This window comes from Sander lucioperca, chromosome 5 (genome assembly GCF_008315115.2).
Source record: "Sander lucioperca isolate FBNREF2018 chromosome 5, SLUC_FBN_1.2, whole genome shotgun sequence".
In the NCBI taxonomy this organism is placed as follows: domain Eukaryota; kingdom Metazoa; phylum Chordata; class Actinopteri; order Perciformes; family Percidae; genus Sander; species Sander lucioperca.
In genome coordinates, this window is record NC_050177.1 from 274,405 (window position 1) to 297,351 (window position 22,947).

The 22,947-nt window shown below is 39.9% G+C and overlaps 1 protein-coding gene and 1 long non-coding RNA gene across 14 annotated transcripts; both read right to left on the reverse strand.

The window, feature by feature from the left end:
* Positions 1 to 1,091: 1,091 nt before the first annotated feature.
* On the reverse strand, positions 1,092 to 13,178 carry LOC116053196 (gastrula zinc finger protein XlCGF57.1-like). Of its 13 annotated transcripts, none has more exons than XM_036001022.1 (6): positions 13,025 to 13,178; positions 7,462 to 7,986; positions 6,195 to 6,422; positions 2,204 to 3,085; positions 2,036 to 2,119; positions 1,092 to 1,780 (listed from the first exon to the last, which is right to left on the reverse strand). In XM_036001022.1, exons 2-6 carry the CDS (start codon positions 7,796 to 7,798, stop codon positions 1,524 to 1,526), a joined length of 1,788 nt encoding a protein of 595 aa, XP_035856915.1. In that variant the 5' UTR covers positions 7,799 to 7,986; positions 13,025 to 13,178; the 3' UTR covers positions 1,092 to 1,523. The 13 variants fall into 13 exon arrangements, with proteins under 13 accessions (XP_035856915.1, XP_035856914.1, XP_035856911.1 ...); XM_036001027.1 differs by having other exon boundaries at positions 1,143 to 1,780; positions 2,540 to 3,085; positions 13,025 to 13,174; XM_036001021.1 differs by having other exon boundaries at positions 2,036 to 3,085.
* Positions 13,179 to 18,632: 5,454 nt separating this feature from the next.
* LOC116053224 lies at positions 18,633 to 19,532 on the reverse strand. Its single transcript, XR_004105773.2, has 3 exons — positions 19,400 to 19,532; positions 19,158 to 19,237; positions 18,633 to 18,683 (listed from the first exon to the last, which is right to left on the reverse strand). It is a non-coding gene; the product is annotated as an uncharacterized LOC116053224 (long non-coding RNA).
* Between the last annotated feature and the right edge of the window lie 3,415 nt (positions 19,533 to 22,947).

The following is a 22,947-nucleotide window of genomic DNA, read 5'->3' on the forward strand; positions in this document are numbered from 1 at the left end:
AATTGATGGCCTATAAAAATGTTTCTCATTACCAAGGTGTCACTCAAGAAGCATTTCATGATGGGTAAAAACAAGGAGCTGTCCCAAGACCGTCGCAAGCTTATTTTAGACATATGGATGGCATTGGTTACAGACGAATATATAAACTTCTTAAAGTTCCAGTGAGCACTGTTGGGGCCATTATCCGGAAGTGGAAAAAACATAATTTCACCATTAACCGGCCGCGACCAGGGGCTCCTCACAAGATTTCTGACAGAGGAGTCCATAGAATACTTAGTTGTCGAAGAACCAAGGACCACTCGCGGAGATCTTCAGAAAGACCTGGAAGAAGCAGGTAGTTGTTTGAAAGAAAACAATTAGTAATGCACTCAACCGCCATGACCTCTATGCACGCACACCACGCAAGGCACCACTGCTCAAGAAAAGGCATGTGGAAGCTCACTTAAAGTTTGCTGCACAACATCTGGACAAGCCAATGACATACTGGGAGAATATAATCTGGTCAGATGAGACCAAAATCTAACTCTTTGGCTGTCATAGCATACACCATGTTTGGAGGAGAAATGGCACTGCACATTACCCTAAAAACAACACACCAACAGTGAAGTTTGGAGGTGGGAGCATCACGGTGTGGGGCTGTTTTTCAGCATCTGGCACTGGCAGAAATCATATAATTGAAGGAAGGATGAATGGAGAAATGTACCGTACATTCTTGATAAGAATCTGCTGCCATCCACCAGGATGCTGAAGATGAAACGAGGGTGGACATTTAAGCAAGACAATGATCCCAAACACACAGCCAAGGAAACTCTCAATTGGTTTCAGAGAAAGAAAAGCAAGCTGTTAGACTGGCCTAGTCAATCACCCGACTTGAATCCAATTGAAAACCTCTAGAAAGAACTGAAGATCAGAGTTCACAGAAGATGCCCCTGGAACCTTCAAGATTTGAAGACAGTTTGTGTGGAAGAATGGGCAAAAATCACAGCTGAGCAATGTGTGTGACTAGTTTCTTCATACAGGAGGCGTCTTGAAGCTTTTCTACTAAGTATAAAATAAATGTCAGCAAGTGTGTTCAATACTTTTTCCCTGTGTCATTTCACTTTATTACACACAACTTAATTTATGGACTTATTCATTTTGATATATTTGTATGTTTGGATTACTTGGGATGTTACTGACATCTAGTGAAAATGTCATGCCGATCAGCCCCATCAGAAATAGCTTTACTGAGAAAAATGTTGTCGCGTTCAATACTTAATTGCCCCACTGTACATGGATTTCAGCTCCTTGTTAAACTTTAAACTAAAAGTGAATCTATGATACTTAAAAGGAACATTTGGCAAAACCAACAACCATCAAGTTCACATCATTACTTTAACAGCCACTACTGTCCACTCACTGTGAAACTCACATTTGTCATTGATTTGGGAGATTACAAATGTTAAAAACATCTCTTTTCACATGGACCGACAAGACACTATTTTGTCCAAAACCTTTTCCATGATTTGCAAGAAAATCTCTTTTCACCTGTGTGCGTTCTCATGCTTTTTTAAAGCTGAAGAGACAAAGAATCTTTTCCTGCAGGTCTTGCAACTGTACGGCTTCTCACCTGTGTGGGCTCTTCTCATGTGCACCGACAAGTTACTATTTTGCCCAAACTCTTTTCCACATGTTTTGCAAACATACGGCTTCTCACCTGTGTGGGTTCTCATGTGGATGTTGAAAACATGCTTAATTCTGAAATCTTTTCCACATGTTTTGCAAGAATATGGCTTCTCACCTGTGTGAATTCTCATATGCTTTGTTAATGCTGAAGAGTCAACGAATCTTTTCCTGCAGGTCTTGCAAACGTACGGCTTCTCACCTGTGTGGGCTCTTCTCATGTGGACCGACAAGTTACTATTTTGCCCAAACTCTTTTCCACATGTTTTGCAAACATACGGCTTCTCACCTGTGTGGGTTCTCATGTGGTTTTCTAAAGCTGAAGCGTCACAGAGTCTTTTCCTGCAGTTAATGCAAACATACAGCTTCTCACCTGTGTGGATTCTCATATGGATTTCCAAGTTATCTTTACGTCCAAAGTCTTTTCCACATGTTTTGCAAGAATAAGGCTTCTCACCTGTGTGTGTTCTCATGTGGACCAACAAGGCATTACTTTGTCTAAAATCTTTTCCACACGTTTTACAAGAATACGGCTTCTCACCTGTATGGATTCTCATATGCCTTTTTAATGTTGGAACATCAAATAATCCTTTCTCACATATCTTGCAAATGTACGGCTTGTCACCTGTGTGGGTTCTCATATGGATGTTGAAATCATCCTTACGTCTGAAATCTTTTCCACAGGTTTTGCAGGAATATGGCTTCTCACCTGTGTGGATTCTCATATGCTTTATTAATGTTGAACCATCATAGAATCTTTTCCCGCAAATCTTGCAAATGGTCGGCTTCTCACCAGTATGGGTTCTCATATGGATGTTGAAAACATCCTTACGTAGGAAATCTTTTCCGCATGTTTTGCAGGAATAGGGCTTCTCACCTGTGTGAGTTCTCATATGCCTTTTTAATGCTGAAGCATCACGGAGACTTTTTCCGCAGGTCTTGCAAGGATATGACTTCTCACCTGTGTGAGTTCTCATGTGATTTTTCAGGTGATGTTTATGTCGGAAATCTTTTCCACATGTTTTGCAAGAATAAGGCTTTTCACCTGTGTGGACTATCAGGTGTCTCTGCAATGCTGAATTACACTTAAAGTCTTTCCCACATGTGTCACATATGAAAGACTTTTTACCTGTTTGAGTATAAGGGTGAATCCCTGACATGTTAGTGTTGTCTACGTTGTTACTGTGACTTCTGCTCTTGCGTTGTCTCTTCTTTGGTTCTGGCTCTGCATTTCTAGTTGATCCTGAGTCTTCATGCTCGCCTCCTTTCTGATCTTGGCTCTCAGCTTCATGAGAGTTGTGAGAGAGGAGCTGGTGGTCACTGTTTGCTTCTGATTCCACAGAGGTTATAACTGGCATGTTGGCTACAGACTCTTTCTCAGCTGCACTTAGAGCGTCATCAGGATTGAAGTTCAGAGTCTGACCTTCACTGTGGTCACTTTCCTCATAACTAGGAGTCAACATAAAGGTATCAGTCTCCTGCTTCAGTACAAGCTGCTCTCCCTCCTGACTGGTGCACAGATCCTCCTGTTCCTCTTTAATCTGTGGAGGCTCTGGGTCCTCTTGGTCCAGACTGGAGTTCCTCTCCTGAATACAGAGCTGCTGGTCAGAGAGAACCTCCTCCTCCTTACAGACATGTTGCTGTGGGAGCGCTGGAGGGACAGACAACAAAAGAAATAGGATACTACTGTTATTGGAGAAAAGAACAGAAGACCTTCTCTCTTTCTTGCATAGACTGTAAAAACAGGACAAAACTTCTGGCCCTAAAAAGTGAAGCCAATGCTGAAGCGACTTAAAGCTCAGCCTCTCTAATTTTCAGCAAAGGGCGACTCCACTGGCTCCAAAAAGAAGTCTGTTTTATAGAAGTCTTTGGGGAAATTATTGGAAGTGTTGGGTCTTTGTAAATTATAGAGTGTGGTCTAGACATACTCTATCTGTAAAGTGTCTTGGGATAACTCGTTATGATTTGATACTATAAATAAAATTGAATTGAATTGAATACCTCAGTAAACACAAAGAGTTTACAGGCTCAATCCCTAGTTCTAGGTCCTCTTCAATACAGCAGCATGATGTTAATTTAGTTTATTCTACTTCGTTTAAGAATGCTTGATTCTGATTGGCTGGGAGGAGGGCATTAACCCGGCAGGTTGCCCGCTGACTGAGCACAGCGTCATCAAATAGTAGATTTAGATAGAATAGATAGAGATTTTTTTTCTATCACAGAAATTTCAAACATGAGGTCCATTGTAAAAATAAACCTTGTTTAAAAAAGTTTCTAAAATGTGTCGGAAATCTACAGGAGGGTCAGTCGATACATAGTTTCACAAGCGAAATACAATGTAGCAACTACGTTATTAAACTAACGTTAGTGATCAGATACAGCCTTGTGTGGTTGCTATAGAAACTAATTAACGTTAGCTACAGTTGAGCTAACGTTATTCGCCATGGTTCTAAACATTGCAGTGTTTTGAAAATGGACAAATTCATTGTCAATTTTAATATATTTGGAGTAGGGAAGACATTTGAGGACTGGTTAAAGAGCAACGAGGACGACGGAATGACAAAAGATAAAGACAAGGCCCAGGGTCCCCGTTTCCGAGAACTGACAGATGAGGAGCTGCGTACAATTGAAGACGGAGCCCTTGAATCAAACACGAAAAAGGCAATGCTATCATGGTTTTCACCGAGTGGAAGAGCCACCAGAAGGCAGAGATGTTCACAAGTCATGTTTTGGAAGTCCAAGTCGAGTCTCAAGTCTTGGAGCTCGAGTCCAAGTCGAGTCTCAAGTCTTTGAGGGGCTAGTTCAAGTTAAGTCTCAAGTCTTTTGCCACGAGTCCAAGTCAAGTCTCAAGTCTCTGGCCATCTGATCTGTCCCTAACACTGTATTGTTAAATCTTATGAATTCAAAACATGTCCAGTAGCTGCCATCCAGACAGTACAGTATCAACATCAGTTGCAGGATAACTTTATGGGGTCTACTTAACACATCCCTCTAGCCCTCTGACCTGGTGAAATATTAACCTAAGTCGGTCACATCATATGGATACAACTATAAAGATACAGTCTGCCTGTTCCCAGCATTAGCACAACACTTTGCGATGGTTAGCTTGTTACCTGTGATGATGTGTGCTAAATGTAATGTCTCTTTCACTCAAAAAAATGTCTAATGTCGAAGTGGAAATCAAGAGAATAGTGGCAGCGCCACACCAGTTACAGAACAACATCCATCTCAGTGTCAGTCCAAATTACGCACAATAAGCAGTTTGAACTCACTGATGTAATGCCATTTATTTTCTAAGTGTTAGTACGCTCAGTGAAACTGAGTCCAGCGCGAGAGAGATCCGACTCAGAGGAGGAGAGGTTAGTGAGGCCAGCGTCTCCACGGCAGGTGACAGTGCGCACGGATCCGCTGCGCCACACATGGATGAAATAATGAAATAGTAAACAGGGCTACAGTAACAGAAATATGTGCAGAATTAAGACAGTCAAGACGGCCCAGTGTTTGGTGGACCGGGTACACCTTGTTCACTTAATAGTCTACAAATCATCCACGGGATCAATTACGCATCACCTGAGTTAGCCCCCCCGACACAGCGTTTGTTCCTGGGGAGATGGATCCGTGCGTCCCGCCTCCTGTGCGCCATGGATGTCTGAGCCTCAGCGACTACTAACTATAAAGATACAATGTGGCTGTTCTCCGCATTAGCACAACACTTTGCGATGGTTAGCTTGTTACCTGTGACGATATATGCTAAATGTAACGTCTCTTTCACATTACTGTGTGAGTGAATGACCTATTTGGATGTGTTTTGAGATGCCTAATGAAGTTCGACGTTGTTGATCCGGTGCCACACACCTTGCATTTATCGGTTCGCTTACTGTCACTGTTTACGAAGTTATTGAAAGCAAAACTAATGACAAAAGGCACAACTCTGAGCGCGCGCACATAAGGCATAGCGCATGCATTACGTTGCACATTATGGCAAAGGGCAGGGGACATGAGGCTCGTCATACGTTTCCCCAACGTATATGCGGCAATAAAAGAAAATAGAAATACATTAATACATTTTGATTTAAAATACAATAATTGCATTAAAACAGGTTGTTGACGAGTCTCGAAGCTCGAGTCCAAGTCAAGTCTGAAGTCTTTTGGGTCGAGTCCGAGTCAAGTCTGAAGTCAGCTGTTAGTGCGACTTGAGTCCGAGTCTCAGACTCGAGTCCCCATCTCTGCCAGAAGGATAGACTGACAGTAACAACTGACCCGGACTGTGGTTGCTATAGAAACTAATTAGCTACAGCTGAGCTAACGTTATTCACCGTAGTTCTAAAGGGGACTACTTTTTGAGGGAGATGAACGCAAACAGAGTATACATTTAATAAGCATGCAATACGAATATAAATACGATAAAATATTTGAATTGTTTTATTATGTTGGCAAGCAAGAAGTAGAATAAACTACTACTTAGTTAAACTACGGCTTACCGTGTGTGTGTGTGTGTGTGTGTGTGTGTGTGTGTGTGTTCAGAGTCTGACCTTCACTGTGGTCACTTTCCTCATAAGTAGGAGTCAACATAAAGGTATCAGTCTCCTGCTTCAGTACAAGCTGCTCTCCCTCCTGACTGGTGCACAGATCCTCCTGTTCCTCTTTAATCTGTGGAGGCTCTGGGTCCTCTTGGTCCAGACTGGAGTTCCTCTCCTGAATACAGAGCTGCTGGTCAGAGAAAACCTCCTCCTCCTTACAGACATGTTGCTGTGGGAGCTCTGGAGGGACAAAGAACACAAGGAATATGATACGACTGTTACTGTAGAGAAGACCAGAAGACTTGCTCTCTTTTTCTAAAGTTCCTGTAAAAAACAGGACAAAACTTTTGGGCCTGAAAGGTGAAGCAATGCTGAAGCGACTTAAAGCTCAGCCTCTCTAATTTTCAGCAGAGGGCGACTCCACTGGCCCCAAACGAACTCTGTTTTATAGAAGTCTATGAGAAAATGACCCCACTTCTCATTTGATTTATTACCTCAGTAAACACAAAGAGTTTACGGGCTCAATCGCTAGTTCTAGGTCCTCTTCAATACAGCAGCATGATGTTAATTTAGTAAATGATGGTCCCATTTAACAAAGAATAGATGATAAAGCAGGGGATGCTTTAGGACCTGACAATCAGGACAGAGGCTTATATTATATCATGTAAAGTTAAACATTTTAATCGGATTTGTTTAAACGGACCTGTCCAACACAGTACAGGGATAAACTGAATAGTCCAGGTGATATGTTCACTTTTTCATAGAAGCATTGAATTGGTACACATGTACAGTTTGGAGCCCTGAACATTTTTAGAAATGGAGCCATGGCAAAAACACCTCATGGTGACCATTTAACTTTCCGCTGTAATCAGATTGTGTATTATGCATCCTATCTCCTGAACCAAACATGAAAACACACAATAGGTGATGTCTCCCCCGATGTTTTGATGGTCAACGATTAGTGTGGACCAACAAGACACTACTTTTTCTGAAAAGTTTTCCACATTTTGCAAGAATATGGCTTCTCACTTGTATGGATTGTCATATGCCTTTTTAATATTGAAACATCAAATAATGTTTTCTCACAGATCCTGCAAATATATGGCTTATGACATGTGTGGGATTTCATGTGGACCAACAAGCCATTTTTTTTCCAAAACCTTTTCCACGTTTTGCAAGAATAAGGCTTCTCACCTGTGTGGACTCTCAGGTGTTTCTGAAATGCTAAATTTTACTTTAAGCCTTTCCCACATGTGTCACATATGAAAGACTTTTTTACCTGTTTGAGTATTACAGTGGATCTCTGCCAAGGTAGTGTTGTTCAAATTGTTGCTGTGACTTCTGCTCTTGCGTTGTCTCTTCTTTGGTTCTGGCTCTGCATTTCTAGTTGATCCTGAGTCTTCATGCTCGCCTCCTTTCTGATCTTGGCTCTCAGCTTCATGAGAGTTGTGAGAGAGGAGCTGGTGGTCACTGTTTGCTTCTGATTCCACAGAGGTTATAACTGGCATGTTGGCTACAGACTCTTTCTCAGCTGCACTTAGAGTGTCATCATCAGGATTGAAGTTCAGAGTCTGACCTTCACTGTGGTCACTTTCCTCATAAGTAGGAGTCAACATAAAGGTATCAGTCTCCTGCTTCAGTACAAGCTGCTCTCCCTCCTGACTGGTGCACAGATCCTCCTGTTCCTCTTTAATCTGTGGAGGCTCTGGGTCCTCTTGGTCCAGACTGGAGTTCCTCTCCTGAATACAGAGCTGCTGGTCAGAGAGAACCTCCTCCTCCTTACAGACATGTTGCTGTGGGAGCTCTGGAGGGACAAAGAACACAAGGAATATGATACGACTGTTACTGTAGAGAAGACCAGAAGACTTGCTCTCTTTTTCTAAAGTTCCTGTAAAAAACAGGACAAAACTTTTGGGCCTGAAAGGTGAAGCAATGCTTTAGCGACTTAAAGCTCAGCCTCTCTAATTTTCAGCAGAGGGCGACTCCACTGGCCCCAAACAAACTGTTTTATAGAAGTCTATGAGAAAATGACCCCACTTCTCATTTGATTTATTACCTCAGTAAACACAAAGAGTTTACGGGCTCAATCGCTAGTTCTAGGTCCTCTTCAATACAGCAGCATGATGTTAATTTAGTAAATGATGGTCCCATTTATCAAAGAATAGATGATAAAGCAGGGAATGCTTTAGGACCTGACAATCAGGACAGAGGCTTATATTATATCATGTAAAGTTAAACATTTTAATCTGGGACACCCGGATAGCTCAGTTGGTAGAGCGGGCGCCCATATATAGAGGTTTACTCCTCGACGCAGCGGCCCTGGGTTAGACTCCGACCTGCGGCCCTTTGCTGCATGTCATTCCCTCTCTCTCCTCTTTCATGTCTTCAGCTGTCCTGTCAAATAAAGGCCTAAAAATGCCCCAGAAATGGGTGCTGTCTACCCCGATGTTTTGATGGTCAACGATTAGTGTGGCCCTAAGACCTATAACTGGATAGATATTTCAATCAATCAATCAATCAAACTTTATTTATATAGCGCTCTTCATACATAAAAATGTAGCACTAGAGCACTGCACTCCCAGAATGCAGAGTTACTTGTGGTTCCTGAAGTCTCTAAAAGTAGGATGGGAGCCAGAGCCTTTAGCTATCAGGCTCCTCTGTGGATCCAGCTCCCAGTCTGGGTCCGGGAGGCAGACACCATCACCACATTTTTTTTTTTTTTTAAAGATTATTTTTTGGGCATTTTCAGCCTTTATTTTGACAGGACAGCAGAAGACATGAAAGGGGAGAGAGAGAAGCGGGAATGACACGCAGCAAAGGGCTGCAGGTCGGAGTCGAACCCGGGCCCGCTGTGTTGAGGAGTACACCTCCCTGTATATGGGCGCCCGCTCTACCAGCTGAGCTATCCAGGCACCTACCATCACAACATTTAAGAATAAACTTAAAACTCTCCTCTCCTAGCAACCAACGTAATAATAACTTACATTAATATAGCACATTTCATGAAACCCAAGGACACTTAACACAGGTACAGGGGGACAAGGGGAAAGAAAATAATAGGCCAACACAAACAAGGACTGAAAATAAATTAAAAAACGGCGCTAAATAGAAGGGGGGCCTAATTTAATGTAGGTTACTGCCGTACAACCACATCACACATTGACATTAGAATGTGTTACTGTAGAGCCGGTCTACCTGCCGGAAAATCGGACATGTGCAAAGGCATTGATAATAACTATTAAGGGTGGGAATCACCAGAGGCCTCACGATACGATATCATCACGATAGTTATGTCACGATACGATATTATTGCGATTTTAAACATATTGCAATATTCTGCGATAAATTGCCATATATCACCTTTTTCCAACTTCAAATTTTTCCCAATTTCAAATTATGTCCCCAAAAGGAAACTTTGTCAACATCTGTTTTATCTCAAAAGATACATTTCTCTGTTTGTTCATCTCACTTCAATCGCTGCAAAATGGGATTGTCAAGCAGACAAACTGACCAACACATATATAATAAAAGATCGATACTTGGCGTCTGTGTATCAATACAGTATTGCCATGGAAAATATTGCGATACTATGCTGTATCGATTCCCCCCCCCCACCCCTAATAACTATATAAAAATAGCTTTCTTTTCACTGTTAGTCAAGTTTGCTGTTACAGGTCATTTATGATCATCAGATGAAAAATTTCAGAAACATTAAAAAAGTTAGTAACATTATGTACCAATTAAGGCCTTGGCCAATCAATGAAGGCTGTAACCGGCTTTATCCAATTAGCCAGCCTCATGGCTGTTAACGGTCAGTGTGTCAGTGATAGAATACACAGTCGGGGTATTTTTAGATCTTAAAAAAGCATTTGATACTGTTGACCATGACATCCTATTAGAGAAACTGAAAATATATGGAATTAGAGGGGTAGCTCACTCTTGGTTAAGTAGTTATTTGGAGAAAAGGCATCAATATGTCCTAATAGATCAATGAAATCACAATATCTGCAGGTTACATATGGGGTTCCCCAAGGATCAGTGTTGAGTCCATTACTTTATTAATACATTAATTATATTTGTGAGGTTTCCAAAAGTACTAAAACTGATTTTATTTGCAGATGATACAAATGTATTTTGTTCTGGTGAGAATTTTAAACAACTTTTGGAGACAGTGGAAAATGAATTGGTATTGCTAAAAAAAAAAGGGGTTATTCTAATAAATTAACACTAAATATAAGTAAAACAAAATGTATTATATTTGGTAATTGTTTATCAAATTCAGTAAGTAAAGTAATGATTAATGAAGTTGTCGACTTATTACATTTCTTGGAGTGATTATAGACAATAAATCAAACTGTAAGCTCCATGTAACTTATATTAAGAACAAGATTTCTAAATCAATTGCAATATTATATAAAGTAAAAGATTGTTTAAATCAAAAATCATTATACACGCTGTACTGCTCCCATACATTACTTACTGTGTGGAATTATGGGAAATACATATAAAACTGTGGTAGAAATTCTAATACCTAGCTGAGATCTGAAATAAGGCTTCATTCAATCAAGTCTTTTAAGTAGTTATTCTTTGCGCAAAGAAGGTTCAGTTCATCATGAGAGTCTGAGAGAATGAACAAAGAGTCTTGGAGAATCACTTGCTTATTAACCCTTTAACAAGCTGACAGAAAGAGGGAGGGGGTAAAATTAACAGGGTTGGGGCCTCTGTGTGGTGCAACTTCCTCTCCTGTTATCGTAACTTTAACTGTCTGGTACACAATGCACTTTTACGCCATATAAGGCTTAACCTTAAGGCTTAACCTTATCTGTCAATAAGAGTTCACCCGGAGTACTTTTAACCACTTCCTCAATGACATTGGCACACAGCTCTTTTGCAACGAGCATATATGTAACTTTAACTGCCAATATTCCTACACTATCCATCTGACCACTGACCACCAAATCTGGGACCGAAATGGGAGGTAGAGAAAAGCCAGTCTCTGCACTTAGATAAACAGAAGAACATAAAGTTAGGCTATGAAGTTAGGTCCATACATCAAATAGGGGTACAAAGTTCACACAGCTTAAAACTAAAAAAACAAGTCAATAGTAAGATATGTTAAAAGACAAATATGTGATTTTCCATTACAAAAACAAACACCTATCCAATCTTTATGTGTCAAAAGAGAGCCATACGAATTGTAAAGAAAGGAGTAAATCTATGGAACTATGTATGGAATTAAAAACATGTTGGGACACTCAGTAAGTTAAAAAATAATGTACTAAAACAATATGAAAATACTTGAGTAGAAAGTATTGGCAAAAAAGATGAGTAAGTGAGTAAGCTGTGTTTGTTGTAATTTTGGATTTTGCTACTATGTTGTATAGGCCATACTAATGTTTTGTATTTTGTTTATTCTTGTTTGTTTACAATGGACTGAAGTAAAACAATTATTATTATTTATTCTGAAACATGAGTTGTTTATAAAAGGCAGGCAATATAAGCAAGAGCTTCAGCCTACACCTGTTTCAGACTGCTAATATAATTTGTGCGTTGTTGTTGGTTGGCTCTATTGTTGTTGCTGAAAGCCAGTCTGAAATAAACTTCAAACTTCAAGAAACCACAGTCAGGTCACAGATCTGAACTCATTTAACCCAGAGTGGCTAGCATTATGTGTGTGTGGTAGTTAAAGCACCATTCTTCTCCAGTTCTTCCTGGGGCTATCTGTGGCGATGCTAACTCATTATAGCAACTACTCCTAGATAATCTAAATGAAATAGACCATGTTTTATATTGGACATTGGATATTCGAAAAATCTATTATGCGGCTTGCCATTTTGACCTATTCATGTCAAACCACTTTTGGTGAACTCAGCTAACTCCCCTACACATTGCACAAAGCTTCTTTTCTCAAAAAACCCATCCTTTAATTTTATAGAATTTTTATTAGACAAAAATTGCGCAAATTACGCACAAACAAATTTGCGTAGGTAACTATGAAAACACCAACTTTGACATATCTCAACCAAAATAAATGCTACCAACACGGAACTTTAGATCCTAGTTTGCCATGACCCTCTGGGTGTCCCACACACATTTTAAGAAGATCGGCCATTAAGGAGCGCTGTAGCCAACGTAGAGCAGTTTCGGCCCTTCTACTCAATCAATGTTAATGGGATATTTGCAACGGCAACGTACCACAGACCTTGCGGCTCACACATGTCGATATTTAATGACGTTTGCCTCCTCACCGTTACGCTTTGGGTCCCACTTTCGCACGCTCACCGGGACGTCGGGGGCTACTCACGACCCGGTCATAACTGCTTGCAGTTCTAGTTATTTGTTTTTCACACAGTGTACATTGAAACAATTCTTCTGGAACATGTACCATTTCGGTTGCTGGAGTGCAGAGATCTTGGAACCATCTTCTGCATGAGTCAAATTGGGTCTACAAAGATAAAATAAAATAATAAAAAAAATATTTAAAAAAATCAAAGGATGTTTTTTTGAGAAAAGAAGCTTTGTGCAATGTGTTAGCCGAGTTCACCAAAAGTGGTTTGACATGAATCGGTCAAAAGGTCAGGCCGCATAATAGATTTATAGCAATTCTTTACATTAAAAAATATTTAAAAAATCAAAGGATGTTTATTTTGAAAAAAAGAAGCTTTGTGTTATGTGTAGGGGGGTTAGCTGAGTTCATCAGAAGTATTTTGACATGAATAGGTCAAAATGGCAAGCCGCATAATAGATTTTTCGAATGTGTCGAATATCCAATGTCCAATATAAAATCACACTGGGAACCAAACGGACACTGCACTAGTTAAAATAATACCGTGTAAACTCACCTATCCTGTGAAACTTTATCTGTGCTGCCGAGCGATCTCTTCCTCGTACTTGACGATAGTTTTTTCAACAACACTACAACAATATTTCTTCAGCAGAAGTAGTTAGTCGCTCGGTGACAAACTCTCTCAAACACTCAACTGAAGTCACTGTTGCTTAGTTACAGCTGAGGAATGATCTGCTCTACGACGACAATACCGTCTTCCAGCTCACTCAACAGCAGCATGCAGCTATAACGCTACCATAGGAGTGTGAATAGTGACAGAAACGCTACGGGTGCTGGGCGTGGATGTAGACAACGGTGCTGGGTGCTGCCGGGTGGCGATATTACGAATCCCACTATGGCCACGCCAAGACCCGCCCTTCAATAGCATTCACACACTACTATTGGCCAGGCGTCCATGCTTACATGTACAGGTCCTATCCCCTGACCAATCCCCTAACCCTAACCTTAACCACTCGAGGTCAAATGCCTAACCCCAACCAATCGAGCTGCTTTAGGGCGGGTCTTGGCGTGGCCATAGTGGGATTCGTAATTTAGCAGCCGGGTGCTGCTGTTGTTTACTTCCGCTGGGTGTCACATGTATTAAGTTCCGATGGTGGAAGTAAGAACTCTTTTCGTTCCGCTTTCAACTGATGGCTTTTTATTCAAACGTGTGTGTTAAACATCAGCATTAAGGATCAGTGTTGGGAGTAACGCGTTACAAAAGTAACGCAATTACAGTAATGTATTCCTTTTTGCTGTAACGCAGTAATATAACGCATTACTAATTAAATTTCGGTAATATTATACTCGTTACAGTCTCAGTAACGCGAGTTACAACGCATTTTAACGCAACATTTAGTGGTGCTTTTTTTTTTTTGTTTGTTTTTTTAAGAATTCAACTTCAGCGTCGTAGAATTCACCAACACATTACTTGCCCAACACTGTTAAGGATACACACCCAGTGGTGAAGTCTACAGGATTTCCGTATTCCCACTTACAAAGCCTGAGGATGTGTAACTATGATTGTTTTGTGACAGAACTTTTATACTTCATAAAGTGTGTTGGGCAAGTTACTTCCAAAATGTAATACATTATTGATTACTAGTTACTGTCATTTGAGAATAGTTATATTACAATATTACTGTCTCTGAATTGTAATGCTTTACACTACTTTTGCGTTACTTTTGAGTTACTTTCACCAAAATAAAAGCAGAAGTAAGACTTGGCAGGTAGCTTGTGAATTTCACCACCAGATCAACAAAGTCTCCTCTTTATCCACTTTAATACATCAGAGATTATTCATATTATTTTGTATTATTAATCTGAAGCTGCAAAGTAATTAAAGCTATAATATAAATAGTTAAGTAAAACGTACAATAGTACTTGACTCTCAATTGTGGTGGACTAGAAGTAGCCTAATAAGTAGGATTAAATTAAAATACTCGATTAAAAGCACCTTACAATTGAATCGAAGTAGCCTACAGTATAGTTACTTTCCACCGCTGATAAAATGTAATGATATATTACGTGTAGCAAGACTAAACATTAGTTCCTGACATGTTGTTATCTGTCAGTTGCTCGATCACATTGCTGTCGACACTGACAGGACACAGATGTCCCTATAGACTACCGTCTCTGGTTCTGGCTCTGACCACGGGAACAGTGACGGGACAGCTCGCTTCAGCGCAGCCTAATAACTCCTGAAAATAATATCCATCTCGCAAATGTATCTGTCTCTGCAGTCATTTCAACATACAGCAACAGGAAATAATACTCGCAGACTTTTTTTTCTGTGCCGAAATGTTTCGTGGTGTTGGTGAATTCTTAAAAAAAACATACGGCACTAAATGTCGGGTTAAATGCGTTGTAACTCGCGTTACTGAGATTGTAACGGGCATAATATTACCAACATTTTATTAATAATGCGTTATATTACTGTGTTACAGCAAAAAGGAATACATTACTGTAATTGCGTTACTTTTGTAACGCGTTACTCCCATCACTGTGGATCACTATAGACTATATATAAACGAAAGCGAGCTCAAACTACACTCTATCAGTGTTTTGGTAAGCCTGCCCCTGAAGCTACTGCTGCTTCAAGCGACACTGCAGCAGACCTTAAACGTTACAGAAACTTTGGGAAATGAACCAGATGAGGCTGATGCTATATGCGGTAGCGTTACAGAATACGCATGAGGTGTCGCTCTGGGACGCGTCGTTCTGGGATGGGCGAGTATGAGCTGGGAGGGAAAAATCTAAGTATACTCTCTACCAAAAACTAGACTACACCGCTGGAGTTAAAGGTGCACTATGAGTTCCTGCATGGTTTCAGCGCGATTTCATTTTTGTCTCAAATCGTAGCATCTCTCCTTGATCCGCTAGCTGCCTGGCCCCTGAACACACCGTGAGACAGCCCGGTCTCGGGAGACAACACAGGGGTCGTAAACGTCAAACAAACACTAGAGGCACAGGCTGTGCATCAAAATACAACAAACCACTCCAGCCAATCACCGACAAGATGGTTGGGGGTTAGTGACAGTTATGGCGCTTTTCCATTACGTGGTACCTGCTCGACTCGCCTCGACTCTACTCGCCTTTTTTGGTTTTCCATTACAAAAAAAAGTACCTGGTACCTGCTAACAGGTACTTTTTTTAGTACCTCCTCAGTTGAGGTTCCAAGCGAGCTGAGCCGATACCAAAAGGTGACGTGAAAGCGACAGATGGGGGTGTCCTCAAGGGGGTAAGCTTCTCCTCGGACCGCAAACCTCCTATGGTGCCATTTTGATACTACCAAGCCATCACCTCCCGTTAGCACGCGTGCCACTCGGAGAAAAGGGAGAAAGAAAAAAGAGACAGGCTGTCCGGAGGACCCGGTTGAGATGGCATGTGTGCATCCTTGAGAACTGTAAGTCGTATAACTTATGTTGTCAGTTCATTTAAGCCTGTATTAGTCTATAGTTCTTGCAAATTTAAATTAAGTTAACTGGTGATTTTCGTGGCTTCACCTTCACCTGCTGCTGCTCAACGCCCTTGCTCACGTTTGTATTTTAGGTGCATTATTTACATGCTGAAGTAGTTACACTGTATTAAGATACTGGAAGTGCCGGAATCCCAGAACTACTAGAACTGCCATGAGCGGTCATTTTGACCGCCAGATTCTAAACTCTATAATCTCTCATGATAAATACCCAATTGCGATATTAATGTATTGTCTTAGGATATCTTTAGAACAACATAATAACACCGACATGTACATTTTAACGATTTTATATATATTTAATATATACTTTTTTTAATTATACTTTTGAGTAGTAGGCCTAGCCTAATAGTGTTTGTGTTTCAATAATTCATATCATGGCATAGTGAACCGTGATTATTTCATACATTCATATCCCGAAAAATATTCATTTATTCAACATAATTCACAGCCAAACAAAAGTTAAAAGTATGTTATTTGAACATTTATAACCTAACCTAACCTGTCACTGCCTCCGTTTTGGTGTCTGCTGTGGTGTCAGCGCTGCTCGGACCGTGCGCCGCGGCCCTTTTTTCCTCCATAAACTCCGCTCTCAGCTACTTTGCCAGTTGCTGCCTGAACTTCCTCCGGGACATTTTCCAGCTGGTGCACTCCTTGGAGAGGATGTGTGTAATGATTCCAGCCAGTTTGAGGATGTATAAAGTTATATGAACACGTAGACAGCTACCGGCCATCTACGTGTACCGCGCCTTTCACAGAGTGAGCGCCCGGTGCTTTTCTTCGGATTCAGAACTGAGTCCATCCACGCCGTAGCCTACGTTACCGACTCTGGCTTTGTCTTCGGCCCATCGGTGATGCCCACACTTGTTACTCGAGACCGCTAGTTACGTTTCTCTGACAGAGATGATGATTATTACTAAGCAACCAAGATGCATCTGTAGGCTATATAAAAAACTATTTTAAATACAAACTCTTTTAGGAAAAGTCAGGTACCAGCAGGATTGTATTTTTTTATTCAACAAAGTTATTACCCACAAACGGTCAAAATGACCGTCCTGGCCGTCCTAGTGTTAAGGAACAGGCCGCAGGGGGACCATCTACAGCATGTATGCTACTCAGCATCAATGGGCCACCTCTTTCTGAATTCCCCTATAACCGAGCCTTGGAGTTATTTTTCCAAAAGCCAAGAAAAATCAAATTCACACATCAAGGCTGCCAACTTTGCCACTGAGGCAAAGATGCAATTAGTTTCATTATGAATGGTTTTACTATAGCCCAGTAAGCACACATACGTCGCGGCGACGTATTGGCGATGTAATCAAAATACATCGGGGATATGTAGTATTTTGGTAGTTTGCTCACTGGCACGACGTCGCTGCGCTACGTTTCAGCGACATATAGCCGCTCTCTCCGCGACGTATACATATATACATCGTTCTAACGTATGCCATACGTCGTAGAGATGTAGGCTTATATACGTCGTTCTAACGTATGCAATACATCGTGGAGATGTAGGCTTACATACGTCGTTCTAACGTATGCAATACATCGTAGAGATGTAGGCTTATATACGTCGTTCTAACATCTGCTATACATCTTACAGATGTGGTCATCTTCCTGTTATAAATAGTACAGATGTCAGGCTCTACATCCACAAGATATCATTTATACAGTCTGCAGATGTCAGGCGCTACATGTTATCCTAACATATCTTTACTCTTTAAATGTTGATAAAATAAATTACAAATTACTTACCTTAGTACACCGAGAATATTTTAGATAGGGGGCCTAATTAACATTTTACTGCTATAACTACTACTACTTTATAATAAACTATAGCTACAGTCCAATAATACCAGTCTAATCTGTAGAAATCATAGTCTAGAAGATGACAAACAATTATTAACCTAATTACTTGAAAACATCTTAAATCACTCTGTAGGATCGCTGGTATAAACAAGACCAGTAAACTTCTCACTTTTTGCTGAACAAACATTTATTTTGAACTATATAATTAATCAATAAACATAAAAAACATTAACAAATATTAAAACATTAAACATTAAAATAAAGAATTATCTAGGAGAAACTCTTTGATGGCCTTCTCGGCCTCCGCTTCCGTCGGCGCCTGGAGGACCGGGTTCCTCATTACTGCTGCTGTAATAAAATCGTTCGATTCGAATTATTATCATACTATTTATTTTGTTTTATCTAGTCTTCTCAGTTTTCTATAGAGGTAAAATGGTATAGAATGGTTTCTGCACAGCAAGTGAATAAGAGACTGGTTTAACTTAGTGGAATATATATATTTAAAAAATTTAATAATTCTGGATTCGCTTCTAGTGAATGTTAAAAATGTTAAAAACGTAACGTTTTAACCAAGGACCCTTTCAGTGTTCGGGCTGGTAAGTTGATATACCCCAAAACAAATTATCCGCTGAAATATAGACGTTTCTTTAACCATTGCAAAGTCTATGTGAAAAGTCTTTCTGGGCCATGGGGTGCAGTACCACCGTTATCCATTAAGCCCATGGTGGCTTTTAGACTCGGCGCTCTTCCTGGAGGCTTGGCCAGACCACATCAAGATGTTGAGTCTGGGAACTCTCCATTGACAGGGCTCAATCCGAGGGGCGAGATAAACGGTTGTCTTTCAAACTCCCTCTGCATGCAATAGGATAGCGCTACAACCAGGCTGATCCTGCAAGAGATCATAAAGTAGTATTCACTCTTTAAATTGTAGAAATCTACCACAAACATTCATAAAAAACAACTGTCCAAATATATATATATATATATATATATATATATATATATATATATATATATATATATATATATATATATATATATATATATATATACATACATACACACATACATACATACATACACACACACAAAAACGTCTCCGGTAAGTAACAACCTTAACCATCATTTAATGGCCTATCAAAAGACTACAACATTTTTTGTGAAATCAGAGATCTTTCTTACTGTGCATGCATTTTTTTTCCTCCATATTTAGCTTTGCGTTCCCCCATGTCCACACCAAGGCCCAGTATTGACAGCTAGAAACTTTGTATTATGAAATAAGACATCCAAGGGATGCATATAATTCTTCCAGTCTCTGCGTGAAGTAATGTAAACAAAAAATAAGTATACGCAAATTACACACCTCTCCAAGTATGATGAGAATGTCATTTTTCTCCCTGAACAGGATCGGCAACAGCAGGATTGCAGCTCTGAAATCAATCCCTGAAAAATAAGTAAAAAAATAAAAGAAAGTGTATTAGGTGAATGTACAGTGTATTTTGGTTGGTTAGGCCTTATCTTGTCTGAAGACAAATAGAAAAGAAATTAAGTTTAAATGGCTCCACAACACTAGGGGTGACCACGGCTGATCAGTGAGTCACTTACCAGGGACATCTTCGGTGAGGGCAGCCTCTCTTTCCTCCAAAGCCAGATCTGCAAGGGGAGATTTCCTTTGAGTCAGTCTAAGCACTGTGGGTACTAGGATCTTAAAGCCATCTTAAAATCTTCGGCAGATATTCATTCTGCAACACAGCACAAACAGGAAACAGGAAACATGTCACAACATTATCATAGGATTTTAAAATTAAATTTCAAAGAGAGCCTTTAGTAATTTAATATGAACTCCAACACAAATATAAGGAAAAAAAACATGTAGACAAACCCTGCATGGACTCTTACAATAAAACAATAGTCTTAAAATGTATGGCAAATTAACCATACTGTAACAATACTGTTACAGTAAAAGTCCTGCAGTGTAAATGTTACTTAAACAAAAGTCTGTAAGTATTATCAGGATAATGTAGTTAAACATTAAAACATGTTAGAAAGTGTAAAGGATCCAACCAGTTGTGTGTTTAATGGACTAATCATCTCAGTTTACTTTAGAATCAAACATCAGATTTTATAAACTACATGTGTTCTGTGAGCAGTAATCTTAATGTGTAAAGTAACTAGTAACTGTAACAGATGAATCTGTAACAGATGAATGTAGCGGAGTAACTAAAGTAACTAGTAACTAAAGCTGTAACAGATGAATGTAGTGGAGTAACTAAAGTAACTAGTAACTAAAGCTGTAACAGATAAATGTAGTGGAGTAAAAAGTAGAAAGTGGAATGAAAAGAAAAGACTCAAGTAAAGTAGAAGTACCTCAACATTTAGACTGAAGTACAGTACTGGAGTAAATGTACTTAGTTACATTCAGACTGTGCAAGATTATGCATTACAGTGTGTACACCCTAATGCATAATGTTACACTACATAAACTACCGGAGCCAGGTGAATTCAGATCCAGATAACAACTTCTTCAGTAGTAACCTTTACATTTTATATTATTTATATGTCTATGAGATTATAGAGTTATTTTCCATGGTTCTACTTGGGCCTAATGTTATAACAATCGCATAACATTACTGTTACCGGTACCTTGATTCCACTGTAGCCTTCTCTAAATGTACCGGGACAGGCTCAACGGTTAGTGTCACGGTTTCTTTCCACTGCTGTACAAATCGGTTGAATTTGGCTTGCTTCTTAAACGATCCTTCAAAGAGGTATGAAACCATCCTCTCAGTCAATCCATAGTCCACTGCTTCTCCGTCAACTTCATTATCTAACGTACAATACAGAAAAGAAAAACAGCAATGTTAACCACCACTGTGGTAACAGCATAATGTAACGTTACCACATTTAAAAAGCACATTATGCAATCACGTTTCTCTATCATTCTCCGTTTGGTCCGGACCTAATATCCATATAAAAACACAAAGTAGGGTGCCCAGATAGCTCAGTTGGTAGAGCGGGCGCCCATATATATAGAGGTTTACTCCTCGACGCAGCGGCCGTGGGTTTGACTCTGACGTGCGGCCCTTTGCTGCATGTCATTCCCTTTCATGTCTTCAGCTGTCCTGTCTATTGAAGGCCTAAAATGCCCAAAAAAATAAAGTATTTAGGCGTACCTCATTAGAGACGCTGGAAAAGTGTGTGTGTGTCTCTCTCTCTCTCTCTCACACACACACACACACACACACACACACACACTATATTAATATAACGTAACGTTAGGCCTATCTTACTTTTTTATTAATAATGATAATCGGGTTATTTTGAAAACAGCAGCTAGCTAGCTAACGTTAAATGTTAAGCTTAGCTAGCTACTCGAAAGGGAGGTTAACCGTTGGTTAACCGTTGGTCGGTTCTGTCAGTTAACGTTAACGTGACTGGTGTTGTAACTTGACGTTAGTCTTTGTAGGTTAATTAACGTTAACATTACATGGTTTTACGAAAATGTTCTAAGACAGTTTGACGACAAAATAAAGAATAAATCATCATTTCAAACCCTCACTGGCTACCGATAGTCACATTCCGCCCAAATGGCTTTGCTTTACCATTAACATATATTTAAGAACAAAAGACTTTTAGGCGGCAAAGACGCTTTTTATTGTTCTCCTCTGACGCAGTCCAGCTAACGTTTTATAGCTAGAGTTAACGTAAGTCAGAAGAAAAGACTTTTCGGCGGCAAAAACGTTTTTTTCTCCTCTGACGCAGTAGTTTTATAGCTAACGTTAATGTTAGCTAGCTATCTCGATGGTCAACTGTAGCTAAGTACCGTTAGCTAGCTAAGTACCATGTCGTAACATGTAGAATGGCAATATGGGACATAATACTGCTAATGTTTTAACTAACTAACCTGTAAACGTTAATAATGGCAATCATCAATGTCGAGTGTAGCTAGCTAATGTTGACAGAGTATGAACTTGGCTAGTGCTAACGGTAAAGTTAACTTCCAACTTTGAATATTAACACCACAAACACAGATTAAAAATGCACATAATTTACCTTTGAATTTACTTCGCTCCTCTTCAGTGACCTTTATTCCAAAACGAAGTAAGCCCGTGATTAAATCCTCCGTTGCTAAATGTCCAAGCGCCATCCTCCCGACTTTGATCGACACTGACGGAGACTGACAGTTGGATCACTGTCGATTCACTCATGTATCCTTCCGCGCTGAAGTATTTATGCTTCCGCCGAGTCGAGCTCTCGTTAGCATGTAGCTAGATCCTTTCAATAGAACACAACTTAATTATTTGTCTGTTTCATTCTAATATAAATAGGGTAAAGGGTTTGAAAATTAAATTAAATAGGCTACTGTTTGTGAATATAAATATAAATTATTACATAGGCCTACTCCTCATTAACATGATTAAAAATGATTCAAAGGGACACTTCACCAAAAAAACATCATGATTTATTTTGCCATTGTCTACTACGTGAAGACATATGGCTACTCAAAGATAATTTACACAAGTTCAGATTATTATAGAAAATAGCACACTAACACATTAAAAGTTGCTGGGCAGAATTCAGATTCACTGTCCATCACATCAACAGTGTGTGTAGTAAAGATGTCCAGACGCTCATTAAACGATGCTTTCAAATGACCCGTGAACAACTGAGGAACTTTTAATACATCGTTCCGACATAGTTAATACGTCGCTGCGATGTATAGATTGCGATCATAATAAGACCTCCAGACGCTCAATAAACGATGCTTCATTATTCTTCTTTATGACCCGCGATCAATTGCAGACGAAGCGATCAATTGCATACGTCGTGCCGACGTATGTGTGCTTACTGGGAGCCTACTTTGGCTTTTGGTTTCCCTATGAAGAATTTCTTGTAAAATTCATTTTGTAGATCTACAGTTCCTCAAAAATACAGTTCAATCAAAAAAAATATGCCTCATTGTGTGTGAATAGAGGTGAATAAATATATTTGTTTGTGTTGCAGCGAAGCGTCAGTTCCGTTTAATACGTAAAACATTTGGCGGCGGAGCGCGGGACTTGGGGGGGGGGGTCCCACAGATCTGCCCCCACTGCTAAAAAAGATCCTAAAGGAAACATTTCACGAATAGAATAGAATTACACTTCTATTTACCT

What these genes read in the sequence shown, in the direction of transcription:
- LOC116053196 (XM_031304182.2), bottom strand. Translation starts at nt 7,798, where the DNA reads ATGTTGACTCCTACTTATGAGGAAAGTGACCACAGTGAAGGTCAGACT. An exon ending in CCACTGTAATACTCAAACAG is followed by an intron (nt 6,423 to 7,461) that starts GTAAAAAAGTCT and finishes TTGTCCCTCCAG; the next exon opens with AGCTCCCACAGCAACATGTC. An exon ending in GGAAAGTGACCACAGTGAAG is followed by an intron (nt 3,086 to 6,194) that starts GTCAGACTCTGA and finishes ACCACAGTGAAG; the next exon opens with GTCAGACTCTGAACTTCAAT.